The sequence below is a fragment of the Pieris brassicae genome, chromosome 3 (assembly GCF_905147105.1).
Source record: "Pieris brassicae chromosome 3, ilPieBrab1.1, whole genome shotgun sequence".
NCBI lineage: Eukaryota > Metazoa > Arthropoda > Insecta > Lepidoptera > Pieridae > Pieris > Pieris brassicae.
The window spans coordinates 21,073,689-21,097,078 of NC_059667.1; the positions used below are offsets into that span (position 1 = coordinate 21,073,689).

Below are 23,390 nucleotides of genomic sequence, written 5' to 3' on the forward strand. Positions count from 1 at the left end.
TTTTATTTAAAAGTATAAGATGATGTTGTTAACATAATGATAAAAAATAGGAATGTTAAATTAAAACTAAAAAAAGAAATCAGACAATCTGGCAAGTAAAAAATACAAGACGTCAATGTAAACAACAAAGAAATCTGATGTAACATGATATTTATTAAATTTCAAACAAAAAGGTAATGTACCTATATAAAAAATTCTTAACCTATACTTCTGCCAATTCATTCCAATAAGTACAAAAAATAAGTATAAAATTTTAAAATTTATGGCTTAATGGCCAAGAAAATGCATAAGGAATGAAGTAAAAATATAAACTACTTGCTAAGAATAAATGTTAATTGCACACAAAAAATATTAATAATTCTCAAACACTTAAATTTTTTAATTGGTTGACCCTATGTTTTTGCCATGTTGTATATTTTTGTTAAATATCAGTATTTTCCAGCACACACATGACTTTCACATGAAAATAGGATCAGCAATCAGTTTGTTATAAAAAGAATGAAAAATGTCATGAAACTGTTAAATTCGATCTGAAGTAGCTGCAACTCTGATTTATGCCCAACTCCTCTATAAAATAATGTAGCTTTAGAAAGTTTACAGCATGTAGTTAATCCAAATGTGAAAATAGGGCAGCATATAGGGCCCACAATTTTTAATATATAGTAGCAGTCTTCCGAAACATAACCTTAACAATGGTTACATTTCTAGCTAGATTCATCAATAATCTAAAACCATATATATAATAATAACAATACATTCTTATTATAACATTCTAATCATCATGTTCACTGATTGTTTTATGGATCTAAGACTGTTTTTGAATATGGATAGGTCTTTGGTCTTATACCATAGACAACAATATATATAGTATTTTGTCAAATAATGTATAAAACAAATAACCTTGATGTTTATCATGTCAATTATGCCAAATAGTCACTTTTGAGTCACATTTCTAGGTATATATATATATCATATAACCATATCCAAAAACATTCTTCATCAATTTATGTTCGACATTATTTACACAGCTGTTGATCTTTCTAAACACTATATAGTAGACTGTTACAATAACTGCATATAATTTTAATATTTGCTTTTAGTTTGGGATAAACAATGAATCAAATTTTAATGATATGTTATCATATAGATTTAACCTGTAACACCTACAATAGTTAACTATCATTATTAGTGAAATAGTCAATAGTTGTGTAAATAATGCAACATACCATATATAGATATAAATAATCTACTTCCTGGGTTGTTGAATGTTTGGGCTTGGTTTAACATTGATATGAGTTGGAGGCTTAGGACTATGTGCTACTTGTGCCGCCTGCGGCGTAAAGTCTGCATTGCCTCTGTTTGGAGCTCCTGCAATTGATACTGGGTTGGACGGAACTGGGGAAGGGCCAGAGAGACCAGTTAAATCTTCAGTAGTTGTTTCTTTTGTTTCCTTAACATGAGGCACTTTATGCTGAGTAATTCTCATACCACCAGCTTTCACTGTAAAAGTACATAATATTTTTTACTACAGTTATCTGCAAATTCGAGAAATGAAACATTGCACAGTAAATACTTTCCTTATTGAAACATTGATATCATTATTATTATTACAACTTCGACACGGCAACAATTTGACCATTCCACGACCTTGATGCGTTCTTTGTTTAATAACAACGAAGAATCGTGATTGATATCATATAAGTTTACAAGGTTAAATAAACTATAAAACTATTTGTTAATTGTTGTTACTAAAATCAAGTCTATAATCAATGCAATATAGACAAAGAAGTGGAACATTTTTTTATGGCTGTTTTATTAGTGATTATTATGTAAACAAAGAGAATATTTACCTGCGGGAGGGTGTCCCGCTTTTAGTTGAGAAACATCTTCAGTAGACGACATATTTAAAAAATTAAATCCCGGTATGATTTTATGAAATCTGATAAGATTGTGATTCGAGATCAAAGTAAATAATTTACGTATTCGCAATTTATAGCGACGTGTAACTTTTTGTTAACAAAATGTAAAACGAGTAAGATTGAAGTTGACACTTGCCAGTTGTAGTTGACTCATGACTGTTAGTGACATACACTAATGAAGACTATGACAATTTACTATACATGGATATAGTAATGAAATATGATGATATTAATAATTTATCCCTAATGGGATAATAAAATATAAATTGTAACGCCTGAAACTGGCATAAAGTTAAAGCTTTTGCCATTATATAAAAAATGTAATGCAGAATGTTAACATCGTTAAATTTATTATTCGACTTTATAACAGCAAATATTATATAAAATTAACCATAATTATACAAATTAAATCTTTATTTGTTACAAGGAGCTTTGGTGCTAATCGAGGTTGCGGGAGACTGTAAAGCTATTAGCACTTTTGACTGTAGATATACAAAAATCATTAGATAGGTAACTAACATTAGTTACTACATATGTATGTATAATTAAAAACTTACAAATATTGAATTTAGTCAATTTTATAAAAAGAACAATAATCTTCTGAAAATGTTACCAATTCCCAATGTTACAATGTTCCCGTGTTCGTGCAACTTAACTTATACAGTGTCCCGTAGTAGATTTAGGATTTGAAATTCAAATATTTTTCTTACGGTTGTGCGGGGGACCGGGGAGGGGTTACAGTTTGGCGCTGCAATTGTGCGGATTGCGCTTTCGAGGTTGAATCTTATTTTGAAGATTATAAATAGTGCACTGTTGCTCGCCGGAGATTTTGTTCTCTCTACAATATTCGTCGCTTAAGTGAAGCACCGAGTGAAAGTTTGATTAGGACGTGGGTCCAGAAGATCCTTGCAACAGGTTCAACAGTTGACGAGCCAAGCCCAGGTCCTAACCGAACGTCGAGGACTGTACAAAACATTGAACGCGTTGCAAACAGCATGCAAGAAAATCCCCGCCTGACCATACGTAAGAGAGCGTCAAGTTTGCGGCTTCCATAAACCACGGGGCATCGTATTTTAAGCTTGGATATTAAATTCCATCCGTTCAAGATGCAATTTGTACAGGCACTTAAACCATGACTACAGAGAACGCAAAGAGTTCTGTGATAACATGTTAAGTCGATTCCGAACTGTTAACATCATTTGCTTTAGTGATGAAGCTCATTTCCGTTTGAATGGCTTTGTCAATAAATAAAACTGTCGCTATTGGGCGCCAAGAGGACAAAGCCCACGATTGAAACACCAACAAGCATTGCATAGCCCAAAAGTAACTGTTTGGGCAGCTCTTTCTGACAATGGAATAATTGCACTGTTTTTCTTTGAAAATTCTCGTGGAGCAACCGTAACTGTTGATGGTGATGTCTATCGCCGCATGCTTAATGAGTATTTTATATCGTTACTAACAGAACATCCATCGAACACCTCTCACACGTGGTTTCAACAAAATGGCGCCCACGCCTCACACAGCAAGAGCCACCCAGAGCCTCCATCGCTAAGAATTCCCCGTAAAATTTATTAGCGGATTTGGGGACATCGCATGGCCACCCAGATCGTCCGTTCTCACCCCATTAGATTTTTTTTATTGGGTTACTTAAAGGGAAAAATGTGCGACGGTAACCGGATAGATCTATCGGATTTAAAAGAAGATATCGTGCGAGAAGTGGATGCTATTCCTCTGTCAGTTTTGTGCTGCGTCATTTAGAATACTCTCGAAAGATTCCGTGAGTGTGTAGGTAGCGAAGGAAAACATTTACTACGTCCAAATGTCCGAAGATTACTTCACTTTACGAAAAAATGAAATCCTCACGTCTCGACTTTCTTTTTATGAAAAATATGTGTATATTCTAAAATAATAACATCCTTTAATTTAATTAAGAAATCCTAAATCTGCCACGGGACACCCTGTACATATATGTAACAGAATCACAATCTGAAAGTTATCCCAATCAATCCTTATGTTTATGATAGGCTAAGCCATTGTAGGTGTACGTGTAGTTAGTACGTTAGTACGTGTCGTAATGAAACAGTGATGTGTCCTGACAAGGACAGTTGTAAACGTTATCGTCATGAAACAATAATTTGTTCTGAAAAGAACAGTTAATTGCGTTATCGTTAGACAGATCGTTCTGAGAGACGGTTGCGCGCAGAAAAGGACAACTTTTTGCCGCGCCTCGATTTTATCGTCTACGCACCCTTCGCATCTTGGTACCACATGTTACCAATAGTGGCCAGTGTAGGATAACTTTTGTATATAAATCTACAGTTTTTAAAAATTAAACACACACTTCGCTTCCGACCGCCGACCCGTGCGGACGTCTGCTCCAGTGCTCTCTCCGTGTGAGTCATCAGTGCTATAGTGCCATCTCGCTCGCTCCGTGTGAGTCATCGCCGCTTGCCACTGTACAGTGCGCACGCGCTGTCTGACCGCTGCCTTGCTGCCTGCTGCCCTCTCATTGGTCAGTCCGATCGCTGCCTTGCTGCCTGCCGCCCTCTCATTGGTCGCTTCGCGTCTTCGGTGTTTGGACATCGGGTTGAAGGCTGCAATTTATGAACGCGGGTTTACCTGCGGCCCTCAGATAGCCACCTAACGGTGCCAAACGGTTATCTGTCGGTTAACGCCTTGTGCTTGTGTGTTTTTGTCCGGGGTGCATACACCGTGCCTTTTTCAAGGCGCGTAACAGCCCCTCCGCTTCCTCCAAGTCCTGTGCACGGCCGGGCCTCCTAGTAGGCACGTATTGGGGAGTAGGTACGCCAACTACTCTCTAGCAACCGGCTAAACACAGGTCCACTGTTGGACGGGTCCTGTCACATCCGTAGGGGCTCTTATACCCAATCTCCTACGGGCTGGTTAGGTCGGTGACAAACCACACCTCCGCTATCACCAGCGGAAAAATACCTCCGGGAAGGCATCTCGACCCGTTACCCGCTCTCGCTCGCGCTCGCGCTCACCACTCCCTGAAGTGGGAAGCGCCAGCGATGAGGAGACGGGACAAAATTCACGCCCCTCTTCGGTCATGTCGACCCAATCCGCTCCGGCTGTAACAGACGACGAAGCCGCATTAATCTCATCTTCCGAAAGCGACGGCTTTCAAACCGTCGGTCGGAAGAAAAAGCGTTCGGCCAACGGCGGTCCCCCCGCCAAAAGGCCCACTCAAGCCGGCAACCCTCCGAAGAGGGATCTTAGTTCCCTATTATCGGGAAAACCTGCGCCCCCCGCCCCCGCAGACCGCATTAAAACCTCCCGCCCGTATACGTTAGGGACAAGGGCGCCTGGCCGGCCCTATCAAAAATTCTCGACACAAAGTCGATTAATTACAAGGCCCGTACGCTAAGGGATAACCTTTGCGTTCAGGTCTTTTCATCCGACCACCATAGATTTTTAACTTCATACCTTCGCTCTGAAGGTATCGGTGGCCACACCTTCCCCCTACCCGAGGAGCGCGTCCTAAGGGTAGTTATTAAGGGCATTCCCAAGGAGATAGACTCCGGGATTGTCCAATTGGACCTCATTGAGCAGGGATACCCCGTAAGGGATGTATTCCGTATGCTCAAAAGAACGACAAAGGAAGAGTACGATATGGTGCTCGCCGTTCTTGATCCTACCCCGAGTGGGAAAAAGATTTTTAGCCTACGAGAGTATTGCAAGCTCTCGGGGCTGAGGGTTGAAACCCCCCTCAAACATTCCTTCACACGACAGTGTCACCGCTGTCAACTCTACGGGCATGCGGCCCGTAACTGTTTCGCTAGGGCACGGTGCGTAAAGTGCCTAGGCGACCACGGCACGGCGGACTGCAAAAGAACGCTTCCGTGCGCTGAGCCGCCGGCGTGCGTGCTTTGCGGGCAACAGGGCCACCCAGCGAACTATCGCGGGTGCCCTCGTGCCCCCAAGGCGCATAAGCCGGCGTCTGGGCGCACGGCGGGGCGCGATGCGGTCCGTCGTGGCGCGGGAGCAAAGCCCACATATGCGCCGGCCCCACCTCCCAAAAATAGTGCCTGGACCAAGCCCCCCGTTACAGAGGGCCCTCCCCAGCTCACGTCAGAGGCCTTCCCGCCTCTGCCAACAAAATCGGCAGCCGTGAAGCCTTCCCAGGCGCCGGCGCCGACCCCCGTCATAACGGAGAGGCCCACACGCAAGGTGAGCCCTCCGGCTAAAGCCCTCAGCCACACGGCGGAGGCCGCCGCGGAATCAGTAAAGGTCCGCGACGCCTTAAATCTCGCGTTTAGCATCGTAGACGCGTTAGACATAGACGCTCTTGTCGCCTTCTCCGAGGCTTTTAAATCCGCCAATAACGCGGAAGACAAGAAGCAACTAGTAATCGAGCACGTCCAGCTCCTTAAGTCCGTGCGACAATTTGCAGACTCCACCACACCGCAATAGCTACGACCACGTCTAGGATCAAGGCTCGATCACTGTCCGTAGTGACTTTCAATGCAAACGGTTTCAAGCCGCAGGCAGATTTGGTTCGAGATTTCCTCGTTCGCCACCAAATAGATATTTTCCTAGTACAGGAATCTTTCCTCAAGCCCAGCGTTCGCGCTCCCAGATTCGCGAATTACAACGTAGTGCGAAACGACCGACCTACGGCGAAAGGCGGTACGCTCATTTATTATAGACCAGCGCTTCACTGCTCGCCGTTAGACCCGCCCTCCCTTACCAACATAGAGTGCTCTGTGTTGCGCGTAGCCATGACCAGCCATCAGCCGATTATTATCGCGTCGGTGTACCTCCCTCCCGCCAAGGACATACTAGAGAGCGATCTCAGAACCCTGTTTGCGATGGGCCCCTCGGTCTTATTAGTCGGGGATCTCAATAGCAAACACGGGGACTGGAATAGTTCAAAACAAAACCCTAATGGGTTAGCCCTCAATAGGCTTATAGACGTGCTCAATTTCAACGTCATTGCCCCCATACAACCGACTCGCCGTGGCATAACAGGCAACGGCCTTCTCTCAACGGACGTCATAGACGTAGCGGTTTTACGTAACGTGGCACTACAGCCGCGAAGCGTAGAGACGTTACACGAGTTAGACTCGGATCACTTCCCGGTTCACTTTGAATTCGGCCCTCCCAACACTCGAGAGAAGAGGTTCAAGTCCATTGTCGACTGGCAGAAGTTAGACGAGGCCCTCAAGCCCGCCGACACCTCTGCCCTCCCAAATGTCCCCGACAATTTAGTCTCGTCCGCTCACGTGTTAGACGCGATCTCCTCGGTCACTAATCACATTCAGACCAAGGTCGCCGAGTCGTCCCGGAAGGTCCCAGATGACTTCGCTCAACGCTGGGAGCTTCCCCCGGACGCGAGGCGTCTATTGACCGAGAAGAACGCGGCGACTCGCGCCTTCGCCAGAGCACCGACCGACGAAAACCGCAGAGCACTCCGCGCCTCGCAGCGCCGAGTGAAAGAGCGCATGCGGGAAATTTGAAACGAACGCTGGGACCGTCTTACCAGCGAATTGTCACCTTCGCACACGGCCTATTGGTCTCTCGCGCGTTCCCTTAAAACCGACACGGTGGCGTCCATGCCCCCTCTCAAGCGTCCAAATCTGCCTGACGCATTCGACGACGACGAAAAAGCCGAGTGCTTAGCCGTCAACCTAGTGGAGCAGTGCACCCCGTATCTCGATCATAGCGACCCGGCGCACGTCGAACACGTGAACCGCGAGGTCGAACGCATCGTAGCACTGCCCCTCCCTCCCGAGCCGCTCCCTCCTACGTCGATCGCCGAGGTCAAAACTCTAATAAAGAGTTCACTGCCTCGTAAATCTCCAGGTCTCGACGCCATCTCGAACAAGGTCCTCCGGTGCCTCCCGCCCCATCTGATATGCCTACTAGTGTCCATTTTCAATTGCCTCCTTGAAAACTGCACCTTCCCGGCGCAGTGGAAAGAGGCCATTGTCATTGGTATTCACAAACCAGGCAAACCCCGTAACAACCCCACCAGTTACCGCCCTATCAGCCTTCTCAATACGCTTAGCAAGCTTTACGAGAAGGTACTTAAAAAGCGCCTCCTAGACTTTGCCCTAGATAAGGGGCTCATTCCCGATGAGCAGTTTGGCTTCAGGCCGGCCCACTCGTGCGTTCATCAAGTCCATCGAATCACGGAGCACATCCTCTCCGGGATGAATAGCTCCCTGAAACCGAGAGCCACGGGTGCGCTCTTCTTCGACATAGCGAAAGCTTTCGACAAGGTCTGGCACAACGGCTTGGTTTACAAGCTCTACCACCTTAATGTGCCACTAAGACTCGTGCGTATCGTACACGACTTCTTGTCCGACCGCTCAACGCGCTATCGCGTAGAAGGAACGTTATCGTCTCCTCGCCCCATCATGGCCGGAGTCCCTCAGGGCTCGGTCCTCTCGCCCCTTCTGTTCACGCTGTATACCGGCGACATCCCTAGGGCTCCCAATGTGGAGCTAGCCCTCTATGCCGATGACACCGCTCTCTATACCACCCACAAAGATAGAGGTGTCATCGTGGACAGACTCCAGACCGCTACCACGTCGTTAGGCGAATGGTTTCGGAAATGGGGCTTCCAAATAAATCCCGAGAAAAGCGTAGCAGTTCTCTTTGCCAGGGGCAACCCCGGTGCTAACGCTAGGGATAAATTTCACCTCAAGACAGAGGTAACCCTATACGGGCAAGCCATTCCATGGCAAAAGTCCGTTAAGTACCTAGGAGTCACGCTCGATAGCGGCATGTCTTTCCGAAAGCACATAGCCGCCGTTCGCAAGAAGGCCCATTTTGTCCTCTCTCGCCTTCATTTCCTCCTAAATAAAAGGAGTCACATGTCTCTCAGACACAAGGTCACCCTGTACAAGGCCTGCATCCGACCGTGCATGACATACGCTAGCGTAGTCTTTGCACATTGTGCCCCCTCCTATATTCACCGGCTACAGGTGCTACAGTCGCGATTCATGAGAATCGCGACCGGTGCGCCCTTCTATGTGAGAAACGTCGATCTCCATCACGACCTGGAGCTCCCTACCATAGCCCAATGGATGAAGTTGGCGTCCACACGCCACTTTGACAAGGCTAAACACCATCCAAATCCGCTGGTGCGTAACAGCATCAACTATTACCCCTTCCCGACAAAAAAGGCTCGTAGGAGGCCCCGACACATACTAACGGATCCGGACGATCCAATTACTGTAGCAAACAATAAATTAAATGCCGCCCGCGCGGCCAATAATAAAAATATAAATTCACAGACTAGGGTAAAAAACCGCCTTCACCGGGGAAGGCGAGGACCTTTACTTCGCACTTCGCTCACTACAGTGAGCTTCCGTCCTGCCCTTCAGGCGATTGACCAGCCCGCGACGGCCCAAGCCGAGGTTCGAGTCTCACAGGAGACGCCCTTGCGCTAGCCGCGGGAAAACAAGCTATTTTGGCCAAGCTACGCTCGCCAAAACAGCCCGAGCTGAGCTGTAAAGGCCCTTAAGGCCAACAGCGAGATTCCATTCAATAAAAAAATAAATTAAACACATTCCACATTCCATCTTCACCTCTTCTCAACGAATTATTAGGAAGTTTTATTTTAACCAAATAAGGATCAATCAACTTTAACCAAAACTAACCTAAACCATTTTAAAGAGACATTATGTTCTTACATACTGAGCATATTTAGAAAAAAAAAATCTTTAAAATAATTTATTTATAATTAGGTCACAATTAAGACTTAAAACAGCGGTTTCTATACATTTAAAATTTTACGAAAAACATTTTAATAGTTTTTGACATAATTTACAATAATAATCCTTTATTATATTAGGAAAAAAAAACTAGTTTTATGTCCACGCTTTTATTTTCAATCTTCTTGGGGCTATCACAACATCTGACTCTTCGCGACTTGGTTTTGCGATGTCTTGCTGTATTACAACAATCATTCTTAGCATAAAATTAATAATATGGCTGCCAGTTCCATCTCTTAGTCTAGGAAAACATTTATTGGGTAACAATTTCCCATTAATATTAGTTGTTTGGTGTGTTAAAGATGCAAGTAATCTTTTTAAAATATCGACTTTCTTGTGTGCTACCAGAGGGCGCAATCGTACCACGAAACGTAGTAAATACTCGACTAGTATCATATCTTCCTGAAAATAAAATTACAAATGGTTAAAACTATGAAATATAGATTATTGTATAGAATACATCTAAGTGTAGAAGACGGGATATGAATGCTGTATTTGTCCAATACCAATCGGTCAAAAATATAAGAAAACTTCTTTGAACTGGTATGTTTTTTTTATGTGAAACTAATGAAAAAAAGTAAATTACTAATTTCACTTATGTCAGGTTTTGCCGCCTTTACCTAGAGGTAAAAATATTCTAGCACATGACAGTTGTCTACAACTGTCATGTGCTAGAACATTTTTACAATCCAACATGCACGAAATACTTATTGTATCTGATTTTTTGAGCACAAAATTATACACAAACCATCCAGTTTACAGCCAACCAAGTAGTATGTTTGGGTTGATAGGTGCAAGAGGGAAATACATTTTCTGCAATTTCGCTCTATTTACTCGTACAAAGTATAAGCTGATGGCACAGAGTTCGACTACTGGTTGAGGGGCCGCGAACTATCTAATTACTCTAGAATATTGAAGTTTGCAGTTTGTCATCGGCAAAATTTGTTGCAGAAAACCGTCATGCAGCGATCTTTTTGATTCTATGAAGTAGCAAAAAAATCGTTTCTCAAATGTCACCCTAGGCTTTAGTCTACTCAGCCTGCTGGTAAATTCGCCACTGGAAACAGCTATTGTATTTAATACATAATACGTATACAAACCATTTGTAAAGCCATAATACACGAGCTGACATTGGTTGAGCGACAGACTATATTAGAAAGATCTTCCTTATCTAGTACTGGCTGCTTCAAGCCTTCTAACCATTCGAATAATAGTACTGACAATATGGTGGGATCTTCCTAAAATAAATATTTCATAGTTAGATATTCTATTGTTTTAAGTTCGTGTACGGTCAATGAGAGGTTACATAATATGTCAAAAGTGTAGCGGTCTTGGTCATCGTTGATAGTATCGTCAACTATATTATCTTATAGTCTACACTTAGTTCAACCTAATAAAAATTATACACTGTAATTTGGTGCATAAAAATGTCAGGGCTAAAATGACAGTTAAATAAAGTTTCATACAAATTTGGCACGAACTGTCATTTTCTAACAAATTAAGTTTTCGACTTTCTAGTTTCTACATCCACTTCTGTTAAGTCATCTTGACTAAATCCCCTGTTTAATAAATTCAAAAACCCTGATATTAAGTTGTACTAACCAATTACAGAGATAATAATAGATATTTGTAGTTTTGTAACGAAGAAACTCAAAAACGACTTGACCGATTTTAATTCTTTAACTATCAAAATGCTACTTGAATCCTGACTAAGGTTATATTTTTAAGATAAGTAAACTCTTGTGAACCCGCGACCCGCTTGTATATATATATTTAGAATACCTCTTCATCAATTTTACTCATTGCTTCTCTTCTCTGATTTATTTCAACTCTTAATTGTTTTATGTATTTTTGTTTCTCCTGTGGAAGATTTTCATGATCAATTAAAAAGGCCTGTAATTAAAATAAAATAGTTATCATGAGAAGACAATTGCAATGATTTGATTACGACAGTTTTTTTACGTCCCCCTATAGGGAATTAGCTAGATATACCATCTGGTTTATTTGAAGCAGACTTCACTGTTTACAAGCCCGAAATAATTATTGTTATGCTGGAAACTCGGAAAGTAAACATGTTCAATGTTTGGTTGCGCCATCAGCGTTTCAGAGTCACGCAAGTGGTACTTTAGTTGAAAAAAATATCATATCATATGCCTGTCATAAAATTGTAATTAGGAATGCGTAACTCACGTGTGTCCTTAAATATAATATCAAATTTGCTTGTTTTTTTTATATTTCTGTTTCAAAATTAGGAACTAAACTAAAATATTCTCTATACTAATATTAAGTGTTTGTGACTTAGTCGGAAACAGCTTTTATAAATGTGCACAAAAACGGACACCTAAGGAAATTTACGTCCCAAAGTCGATTTTAGTTAGAAAAGATAAATTTAATTGTCTGATGTAGTCTGTATACTTAATATTGTGTAAATTTATGCGCGTGAAATGAGTTGAAGCTTTTTTTTAAATAAATTTTTGATGAACTTTTTAAAACCGATTTACAGCCTACTGGTACGGGTATACTGCAGAACAATAGAAGTAGTCTTCAGTAATTTAGTTACTTATAATAATCGACAGTTGAGCCAAAACCTAAAACACATAAAATACGCACCTCATACACTTGTACAGCAGGAATACTGTTGGAGTTGGTATATCTGCTAACGGACTCCAGGTTTCTCTCCACGTCTTCTTCAACCGGATCCCTCCATTCTATCATCGGGAAAGCTGGAGGTTTGTCTCCTAGGGATGTTACACGTACAAGTTTTTAGTACAATGTAAATTATAATAGGTAGCAGTGTTGGCCTAGTGGCTTCAGTAGTCCTAGTCGTAGATTCGATCCCCGGCTGTGCACTAATAGATTTTCTTTCTATGTGCGCAATTAACATTCGCTCGAGCAGTGAAGAAAAACATCGTAAGGAAACCGGCTTGTCTTAACCCAAAAAGTCGACGGCTTGTGTCAGGCATGGGAGGCTGATCACCTACTTACCTATTACCAATGATCATGAAACAGATTCAGAAAACTGAGGCCCAGAACAATAATAGAGGCCACTGATAAAATCAGTACAAAATATGAATTTTGTTAGAACAAGTCAACAGAATTATTATAAGCTCCAAGTTCAATATATTTTTATTTAAATAAAAAAAAACAAATACATATATTACGATTAGAATTCTATATTATCTCTAAGTTAAACTGTATGACATCTTGTATTTAATGTATTTAATACAAAGCAATTTTGATAAATCCGGGTTATGTTATAGACACCGAACTAACATTAATAGTATATATTAATAGCTGACCCAGCAAAAGTCGTTTTGCCAGGTATATTATTTCCAGGAAATATTTTTTAGTTCCATAAAAATAACCTATCTACTATAATAAAAATAGGGGGGTGACAATTAAGGGTTGTATGTATTTTTGTATGATTGGAACATACAAATTTTGATGTGAAACTTCTTCATCGGCGTTGGAAAAAAAATTACTTATTTGAAGAGATTTGAAGCCATTAATGACAAAAATATATAATAACGATAACAATCATGCTATTACAATTAATGAAATTCTGTAATAATTTTAGTAGTTAGAAGGTAAAATGAAATCATTGTATTGTGTTCATGTCTATGATAATAAAAGCCTTTTGTTAAACTTTATTTAACCAATTTCCGTAAAGTTGCATATAGTATCATTTTTCGAAAAATAAGGTCATAAAGAAGTTTCACGACATACGTGTGTACACTAGTACACGCACACATTTTTATTTTTTGGGGTGGACATCCCTTATCACTTAGGGGTTTGAAATATAGATAGTAGACGATTCTCAGATTTACTGAATATGCATAAAAAAATCATCGTTCGAGCCGTTTCATATACTCCATATGAACGAACATTGTGACCCGAGAATTTTATGCCAATGGTATCTAAAGAAAGTCAAAAAGGTACGTACTTAGTGCAATTCACGTGTAAGTGGAGAGACTTAGTTCCATGATCCTAATTATATAAGGCAAGACCTATCTTCTAGTACCGTATTAAGTATTTTCTTGCCAAGAACTATCAATCTTAGTAGCTCCCAAATTCTATTAACTCATTGAAACATTTACCATTGATATTTTCCTCCGGAGTTGTCAAATCGGGAGGCTTTCCTAGTTTCAGTTTATACGATAAGAACATTCTGTAGAAAGCCCTATTTCTAACGCGATAATCCAAACCTCCGCTGTCTTGACACCCGCATAACTTTAATAGGCGCTCGCAAATACAAAACACTATCTGAAACAAAGATTGTATATCACATAGAATATAATTTATGAATCGTTGTATTTTTTCTCTTCGTGTCTGTTAAGTTTATCTCTGTGCTTGTCACATTAAGTAAAATTGTTTCTTTAGATTTAATTCTGAGCATTTTCATATTTATTCACGTTCTAAACCTCGTCTGGATTTCCGCAAAATTAGCCAGATCGGCCCAGCCGTTAGCCAAGATTTAGCGAGGTTATCGAACAGCAATGAATTTATATATATACTTATATACTTATTTGCGTCCGTATGTCATAAGCGTCACCATCTGTCTCGCTCACATTTTTTGGAATGTCTCTATCCATCTTATTTAAACAACGCTGTGGTTATTAGGAACGCTTTGGGTACACTAGACGCGTTTTTTGTAATTCCAGAGAAATTTTTAAAAACAGACTTTGTTTAACAAAACTTTTTTATGGCCGATCTAAGAAATAATGAATTAAGTGTTATACCACGTTAGAATCCTTATTAAATGTGCGAACTTTTAAAGCTGCTTGCCAAACTGGAGTAGTACATTTTTTTTCAGGACGATCAGTTGAACTAGTGCGAAAAATTAATTTTGAAAACTTGGTACGGTATAAAATGACATTTTCCTACAAGTTGGAGTGATCGGCACAGGGTTTAGGTTCATAGGTTACATAAAGCACTATTCGGGATGACGTAAGAGATTTTTTTTTGGCAAAAAGTAAATATTTGTAACAACAGGAATGAAAAAACTGTCACATGGTGTACATTTTCTGGAATAAAAGGAAAATTTCCATAACTTCAAAAATACATAACTTAATTTTTTTTAATTTTTCTGATAACTGGTGTGGCATTCATTACCTATGAGAAAATTTCGACTTGACGTCGACTTTTGGGACATCCTGTATACTTAAAACTTTTGACTATATATACATTTGTTGAGTGACATTTCAATCTACAGGCGCGAATGTTTGATTTTTGTTTAATTTAATTTTAAGTTGTACCTTAGGTAGTTCTCTGAAAACTCTCTCGTCCAAGCCGTGTAAAGTCGCTCGTTGTCTATACAAGTATTGACGTAGGGTAAACTCACATGTTTTTGGATCTTTAGTTAACATAAGAGGTTCTCTGAAACATATACAGATTTAATATGTATATTTTGATAATAAACTATGAGTCAGTTATTAAATAATAATATTTTTTAGAACTTTGTTTATTAAAAAAAAACTGTGGCGCTAGAACCTCAGATTTCTGTATCTGTTACATGATCATGTATCAATTCAATAAGCAAGTGTGATCAGACTCCTGTGGCTGACACACGCCGTCGACTTTTTGGATCTAAGGCGAGTCGGTTTCTTCACGTTCGTGCAGATGTTAAATGAGCACATAAGTTCACAGCCGGGGATCGAACCTACGACCTCAGATAAGAGTCGCACGCAGAAACTTTGATTGCTCTGCTATTTTTGTTTAGTTATGTTATTATAAAGTTTTATTAACTGTTTATGTTTTATGTTTGTATCTGGCTGGTTATGATGACATTGAAATTTAAAAAAAGAAGCAAAATGTTGTGAATGACTGACGCGTAATTATCACACATTATTCTTAAAAAAATAAATCAAATTGAACCGTGATAAATAAATACTTTCTTATTGTACGGTTCATGAGTCATCAAGATGCTTTAAATAATAAATGATTTTAGTTTTACTCTATATTAACCACTCGAGCACAACAACAGAATATAAGGGAAATAATTAAGTTAATTGCTATGTAATAAATGAATGCAATGTAACAGTCGTCTGGCTATACTCTCGGGGCGTAATTCCGACGATTTAAGAAATCGCCACGCTTATAAAACTAAGAAAGCCTGAGTGAGAAAAATATACAGCCTTGGCTCGTAAACTCTTTTCATCACGGTGTAAACACAATTTGACAGAAAGAGACGGACTTCAGTAACTTTAAAAGTATCCGGGCTAATTTAGTTATTACAAACAACGGGTATACTTTAATCAAATGAAAATAAACAATATGCTTTGTTTTATTGGAAATAAAGTAGTCGTGCAGAGAAATAAAATCTTACTTGGAGCTAAATACAACGGTCTGGGGTAAGATGTAATGCTCGAACTGCTGAACACATAGTATCTGGCCACTGGTTTGAATGGATTTAGGACGTTTCTTGCGAACTAAACGTATTGCATCGTTTGCCCGTATTCGTAACGAATACACCAAGTAGCAAGCTATAAGCACCCCGGTACGTCCAAGACATGAAAATATTGTATCAGAATTATTCATATAACGGCACATAAAGGTGCAACACACTCGCCAGCCCTCTGGCATTGAGTGTCAAATGGCGGCGGCGTGAATTTGAGTGCCAAAAAGCTTGATTGAACTTAATTGGTATGGTTTCCAAGACTGACCGACTTTTATTAGTATCTTCTTGTAAAGGACTCTTGTATTTTATTCAAGGATGTCTGGACGTATCGGGAAATATTTTTGTAATTATCCTTTTATTTTTATAGAACAGTGGGCAAATAGGCAGAAGCTTCACCTGATTGTAAGTGTTACCGCCGCCCATGGACACTCTTAATGCCAGTGCTCGCGAGTGCGTTTCCGAACTTTAAAGATTTGGTACGCTATTTTCTTTAACGACTCTAAGTCTGGTTGGGAAATACTTAAGTGGGTTTTAAGACTGTTCTGAATTACGCACAACGGACCTATTGAGAGTCTAAGTGCGGAAACTGAGTTCACAAACCATACCAAGACTGTTCTGAACAATTCTTTGGGTGGATCGTTTCACAGTCCGCATTACGAACTCGCAGTATTAAAGTCAATACTACACCCTTATAGGCCGGCAACACATCAACTAACATGGGAATCTATGGGCTGCGGTAGCTGACGTTTATGATAAAGAAGGATGCTAAGTTCCGAAAATTATTATGCAAGTTTTACTTTCCTTATGATAATAATGTTTAAATTTTTTCGCTCTCTTTCGTCCAGTGGCACCGAGGTACCTACTGCTACAAACGATACACAGTCGTTGGTACCAACCGTTCAAAGGTATCAGCACTTCACTTAACAATCTCAATTGATCAGTGTTGTAACAAATGATTATAACGTTGAATAAATAACTGTTTCCCTTTTAAGAGCAAATTAACTCATTGTATTTAACCTAATTACATTGCAAACTTACGTTTGTTATGAAAGAGCTGGGAACCCTGACGCAGGTGTTTGTTACAAAAAAGTTTTCCCAAATCTTACACATTGTAATGCATATATACTTAAAATGAATAAACACATTTTTATTTGTTTATAAAGTAATTGTCTATCGCTAGGGACACGTTAGCCCCGTCTCACCCCCTTGGACAAGCATAAAAGCTGGGGCGGCCGCAGAGCAGGAGGAAACGGCTCAAAATATAAGAGACTTTCTGTCAAATGTCAAAATATGAGAGACTGGCGCCTGGTAGAAAATACCAGTAACCCCAGAGCTGGTGCCTTCCTCGCTCAACGAATAAGTATCGCAATACAGCTAGCACCAAATTTTTAATTTGTTCCAATTATATTTTTATTAATTTTTAATTATTTTTATTATTACTATGTAGGTTAAAAAATTGTATTTACTGTATATTTGATAGATATTTAGGTTTAAATAAATGATTTTATAGTAATTACATTGTTTTCATGTCAATTAAGTCTTAAATAACCTATGCTAATTTGTAAGGTTAAGTTATACAATTTACATTTGTATGGATGTTATAGACCTTTTACAAAACCACTATTTTTAGGTGACATATGGAACCAATAAGTTCATTATTTTGGAAGGTTATATTACTCTCTTAAAAGGTTGGCAGCATCATTAGGAGAGTAGGATTGGTAGTTCGGTGTCCCTTAACATAAGATGATACTTGCCCGTTTGCTCCTTCAATCATTCAGTCAATTATAGCAGTGTTTATTAGGTTATGTTCATTATTAAAATAACACGAGTAAAAAGAGTGTTCAATAGCTGTTTGGGTTGAAGGGGAAAAGGGAAACTATAAAAACATCGTCAGCGTGTATTGCTGGGATATTTTTTTGGATTATTAGGGTTATCCGAGGTCACTACACCAGCTCTATGTATAACAGAAGATCCTTAGGTATTAATGGATACGTTGTCGGCTATTGGGTTAGGAATAGGCTCTGTGTTACTAACGCAATCCCATTGCTAGATGCCAATTTGTAATGTCTTGTAAATGAAATTGATTTCAATCTAACGAGCTGATTAGGGTGGAAAATAATTCTTTCGATCGATTTTTTTTATTATCCATACATACGTTTCTTTATTAATTTATTGTTAAAATTGATTGAAGAGCACATATTCTCAATTTATCCTTCTTAATTATTAAATTACTTTAATAAAAACAATATAATTTTAAAAGCTTTTTTTTTAGTTTGGATTACGGTCTGAAACAATAAGCTTAATACTGAAATATAAGACTTTTATGATATTATGGTTATCTAACATTACGTGAATTTAAAACTATTGTGTTAGTATTTACATTTTCCAGAAATAATATTTGAATTATTCAATGAATACCATTAATTTTTTCGTTTAAAAAGAGATCAGTTTCATTCCACAAATCATCTATATTAGTATCGTTTATAATTTTAGTCGTGGTTGCCACTTTACAATTCGAAAAATAACTACCAGACAATACTTCTATATTCGGAGCCACACAAAGGTGAATACTCGTTTGAGCACCTTCATACGGATTTTTCACAATTACGGTTGCGCATTTCTTTAAAAAACTACCTATTGGCCCTTTTATAAAACCAACAATATTTGTTGCCACCATGCCTGGGTGTAGACAGAAAACAGACACATTTGTGGGCAGCGTCTTGGCCAACGCCTTTGTCCACAGAACAGTACAGAGTTTGCTATTGATGTATGATTTGAAAAAATTCTTCGGTTTCAATCCTGCTAGATCTTGCAAGTCTAATTCACCACAGAAATACATCCCGGATGATACATTCACTATACGGCTTTGTGTTGGGATAAGCTTTGGTAAAATCAGTTTAGTTAGCAGATACGGTCCCAAGTAATTAACTTGCATTATCATATTTATTCCATCTTCTGAAACTTTGTTATCCATCAAACATCCAGCGTTATTGACCAAAATATCTAAATGGTCTATTGTTATATTAATGTCTTCAGCAAAAGCTTTAACGCTTTTGAAGTTAGCGAGATTCAAATATCGGTATTCTACCTTACTGTTGCCGGTGAATCTGATGATTTCTTCGACTGACTTTTCAGCGTTCATAACATCTGCTATGATGACCCTTGCACCACGCTGGGCTAGATTTTTTGCCGTTTCGAAGCCGATGCCTGAATTTCCGCCGGTCACCAGAACAGTTTTACCTTCTAGTCTTGTTTTACAATTGCACATTACTGCTTCTAGTATGGTTAGAGTTTTTAAAATTAATAAACGTATAGAGTATCCAAGTAAAATTGCTGGTAATAAACATACCAAAGTTATAACTATTTCAAGCCACATGTTTTCGCACTTAAAGCACTTATTATATGTAATATGTTGTCACTGTGAAGTTCCGTAAAGAATAATGAATCTGGTATTTGATAATCGTATTTAACATAATGTAAACACCGAGGTTAAGATTAATTTAATATAATTAGGTAGTCTTGAAAAAATAATTATTATCAGCAAGGTCAGTTTGGAGGTAAGAATATTAATTTAATTTAGCGTACCAATCCCTAAAAAGCCGTGTCCTAAAGTGCCCATGGGCATGTCCACAACTTAGGATCAGATGAGCCTCCAGCCCGTTTGACTCCTGTTAAATAAATAAAGAAACGGACAGGACGCTTACCTGATATTTAGTTACAATGACACTTTCAATGCATTAGGGCTTGCAAATGCGTTGCTGGCGTTTAGGAATTGGTACGCTATTTTCTTGAAGGACCACAAGTCGTATTGGTTCGTTTTGTTGTCGGAAAAAAAACACATTTTCAACTAGACAAAAGACAAATAAAAAATAAATCTACAATATAATGGCAGCAAGATGGAAGTAGTATTTATTACCCATTATTTGATTAGCATTCTAATTAATGAAACAAATATCAGCTTGTGTAACAGCAACAAATTGTTTCAAGAAAAATACTACATAGAAGAATTAGAAACTTTTTAAAAACCATTTATCAATTTAAAAGTTTCGTCCCACAATTGTTCAACCAAATTGTCATTCTTTGCTTCTTTCGGCAATTCTTGTATGTTACATTCTGAATAATAGCCTCCAGTTTCAGTATCAAATTGTGGAGCTACACATAAATGAATGCACGTTTGGGCTCCTTCCTCCGCTGTTTTGTAGAACCATTTCGTTGCCCTCAGCGTTAAAAATTTCATTATAAATTTTGATCTTTGAAATATGTTTGTTTTAACAAAGCCAGGATGAGCGGAGTTTACGGTCACACCCACCAGTCGTCTTGATAAAGCTCTCGTCCAGAGAATAGAGCATAACTTACTTCTTGAATATCTTGCATAATGATTGGTCACATTCTTCATCGGTATGTCGTTCAAATCAATATTTCCCAATCTATGCAGTATTGAATTAACAACAACTATTCTACTTGGCATTGAATTTTCCAGTTTTTCTTGTAACAATCTTGTCAATAAAACCGGTCCGATAAAATTTATTTGGGCAATAATGTCGAATCCATCTTCAGTAATTTTATGTTTTACACCACCAATACCAGCGTTGTGGACTAGAATATCCAGTCGCTGTTCCGTCTTGTTAAACTCTTCAGCAAAGTTCCTAATACTAGTAAATTTTACTAGATCTAGTTGTCTGTGATCAACTTTATTGTTTCCTGTCGTGTGGATGATATCCCTTACAGCTTCTGCAGACTTCCCAACGTCTCTGCTTGCTATGATCACTCTTGCTCCTCGTCTTGCCAGGTCCCTGGCTATTTCCAGTCCGATGCCAGAATTCCCTCCCGTCACTAAAGCCACTTTTCCATTAAGTTGAGTTTTACATCTGCACACCTCTTTTACCGGTTGGAAGTATAGCCGACATCCAATTATTAGTAGCACAAGTGATAGAAATAGATATATAAAAGTTTTAAGTATAATAAGAAATATATAAATTACTAGCCACATGTTAAAGGCGCTAAACTGGCACATTTAATGATTCGTTATTCATTAGAATAACTTAAACATTGAAAGTACGGGAATTTTAATTAATTTATGAATATATTCCAACTCAAGTTTGTCGTGTGTCTTGGTTTTTGTAAAATTCGCTGGCAGCTATAGAGGGAAATATATTTTATTTATAAAACCTTGGTACACTGATACATTGATACTCAAACATTTCAAGATCATAGTTAGCCAAATCGGTCCAGCACTTCTCGAGTTTTAGCGAGACAAATGAATAGCTATTCATTTGTATACAAGTATAAAAATTTGACACAGCTTCAGGATACAATATTCAATATATATTCGGTATTTCTAGCTTTTTAGTACGTTTATATACAGGTCTATTAATGCCGCAACAAATTTTTATGCTTAGAATTCTGCTGCAGTCAGTCGACTTATTTGGGTTTAGACCCAATGCCTTAGGGCATGCCGGTTTTCTCAAGATGTTTCCTTCACCGTACGAGTCAGTGTTAGATGCACACATAGCTAGAAAGACCATTGGTGCACAGCCGGCGACCAAACTACGACCTAATAGCCCACGATGCTACATGGGGATTTACTCGAGCGTAGATAGTAACAATAAAAAAATGGTTTTTGTATTTACAGCCCATGCATGGCCAAATTCAAACTAAAAATAACATAAAACTAATATAATAAAGCTATTTACAAAATTGACAGTAGACCTCCTGCCTTCCTCTAATCTTTTCCAAGTACATTTTTAAATCACAGTATATTACACCCATACGCTTCACAAATAGGTCGCTCTCCGGTGAAGAGTCGAGGAACCCATTAAGCAGCGAGAGTAACCGAGGAATGGGAGCTTGTTGACGCTGGACAGTGCGAGCCGAACGCACAGCAAAAAGGTTATGTTTCCGGCAGCGGTAATAATTGTTCGGAACGTATAGTCTCATGATTTCTCCCAGAAAGTATACGCTTTCCGTCTCCTTTTTAATTACGCTTAAACCAAATTTGATTATAGCTAAATTTCTGTGAAGTTCTAAGGAATTGTACCCTAAAAAGAACTTAGTAGGGTAGAGGTAAGGAAAAAAATTGTACCTTCTTTTATACAAATTTCAAGGAACTTCTTTTGCACCCTTTCAATCATATCCCTATAATACCTTCCATGAGGGGACCATATGACGCAGCTGGTTTCAAGAATTACAAATGATGAATGCCTTTTCATCGGTGGGGGGAGTGGCTATACATTTTCAAAAATGTAAAAAATAACTGTGCTATGGACATACTCCAGCGCGTCAGATGTTAATATGTTAATCAGATTGTTTGTATGAAAATTAAAAAAAAAATCGATCGCGGCAGATTTTCTAAGGGTTAAATTAGGTTAGACTTAAATTACTTATTAGTCTAAATCTTAATGTCCTAGACGTGATGTCTCATAATATGACGATTATCTGGGGGAATTCGCCTTATCTGATAATTAAGCAAAAATATTTTTTTTTTTAATTGGAGATACATACATGACGCAATCGTTCTCACATTGCATTATTATCTAGCTTAAGTCAATGCCCTGTAAACATTTACTACATATATTCAACATGAATTTAATAAATCAGTCGGTACTCAAGGTTTGCCTAAGATGGTTGTTTAATAACATTTCTCCTTCACATATTTGTTTCGTGCTAACCTGTACGTAACCCAAAATTGGTGACCCCGACTGAAGACTTAATTCAAGATTTATCTGAAGCAGGTTTGGTGGTTTTATCGGCTTTCCACAAGCGGATTTCACCGATTTAACAATTAAGAGGCTTATATTCACTGAACCATGTCTCGCGATAACACCTCTGGTAGCGCCAGCATCAGTAGCGGCGACAGTCGCTAGACTGTCAGTGTCTCGTCGAAAATTCCCGAGTTTTGGAGAGAAATGCCAAGGGTATGGTTTGGGCATTGAACTTAATTGATTGAGGAATCGTCGATGACCAATCCCTCTCCGAACGGCTCGATCCTTTGGCGTTGCGTAGAGATGTGGGGTCACTTTGCATCTTCTACCACATTTACCATAGAGAGTGTTCAGAGGAGTTGTTCGGATTAATACCTGCAGCTAAGTTTCATCGTCGGACGTCGAGGCAGAATACAAAATTCCACCCGTATCACCTCGACGTCAAGAAAAGAGCGTACAAATTCTTAAAAGGCCGGCAAGGCACTCGCGAGCCCTCTGGCATTGAGAGTGTCCATGGGCGGCGGTATCACTTAACATCACCTCACAGGGTGAGCCTCCTGCCCATTTGCCCCCTATTTTATTAAAAAAAAAATCAGCCACGCTCGAGGATGTCGGGATGACGATTTTT

At 39.2% G+C, this 23,390-nt stretch overlaps 4 protein-coding genes across 4 annotated transcripts in view; all 4 read right to left on the reverse strand.

Moving 5' to 3' along the window:
• Positions 1-34: 34 nt before the first annotated feature.
• On the reverse strand, positions 35-2,049 carry LOC123706902 (death-associated protein 1). The gene is made up of 2 exons (XM_045656508.1): positions 1,851-2,049; positions 35-1,500 (listed from the first exon to the last, which is right to left on the reverse strand). Exons 1-2 carry the CDS (start codon positions 1,900-1,902, stop codon positions 1,247-1,249), a joined length of 306 nt encoding a protein of 101 aa, XP_045512464.1. The 5' UTR covers positions 1,903-2,049; the 3' UTR covers positions 35-1,246.
• Positions 2,050-11,437: 9,388 nt separating this feature from the next.
• The window catches only part of LOC123707825 (protein tyrosine phosphatase domain-containing protein 1-like), a 32,851-nt gene continuing 20,898 nt past the window's right edge, over positions 11,438-23,390 (reverse strand). Inside the window, exons 6-10 of the mRNA XM_045658180.1 lie at positions 15,990-16,173; positions 14,920-15,040; positions 13,762-13,927; positions 12,275-12,402; positions 11,438-11,557 (exon numbers count right to left, since the gene is read on the reverse strand). Of these exons, the coding sequence (XP_045514136.1) occupies positions 11,438-11,557; positions 12,275-12,402; positions 13,762-13,927; positions 14,920-15,040; positions 15,990-16,173 (719 nt within the window). The remainder of the gene's footprint in view (positions 11,558-12,274; positions 12,403-13,761; positions 13,928-14,919; positions 15,041-15,989; positions 16,174-23,390) is intronic.
• LOC123707225 (retinol dehydrogenase 11-like) lies at positions 18,346-19,437 on the reverse strand. Its single transcript, XM_045657094.1, has one exon. It carries the CDS (start codon positions 19,435-19,437, stop codon positions 18,469-18,471), a length of 969 nt encoding a protein of 322 aa, XP_045513050.1. The 3' UTR covers positions 18,346-18,468.
• Positions 20,051-21,079, reverse strand: LOC123707224 (retinol dehydrogenase 11-like). Its single transcript, XM_045657092.1, has one exon. It carries the CDS (start codon positions 21,073-21,075, stop codon positions 20,080-20,082), a length of 996 nt encoding a protein of 331 aa, XP_045513048.1. The 5' UTR covers positions 21,076-21,079; the 3' UTR covers positions 20,051-20,079.

Excerpts from the sequence above, each read along its gene's own strand:
- LOC123707224 (XM_045657092.1), bottom strand. The coding sequence starts at position 21,075 with ATGTGCCAGTTTAGCGCCTTTAACATGTGGCTAGTAATTTATATATTT.
- LOC123707225 (XM_045657094.1), bottom strand. The coding sequence starts at position 19,437 with ATGTGGCTTGAAATAGTTATAACTTTGGTATGTTTATTACCAGCAATT.
- LOC123706902 (XM_045656508.1), bottom strand. The coding sequence starts at position 1,902 with ATGTCGTCTACTGAAGATGTTTCTCAACTAAAAGCGGGACACCCTCCC. Across the intron at positions 1,501-1,850 it reads AGCGGGACACCCTCCCGCAG|TGAAAGCTGGTGGTATGAGA; the intron begins GTAAATATTCTC and ends GTACTTTTACAG.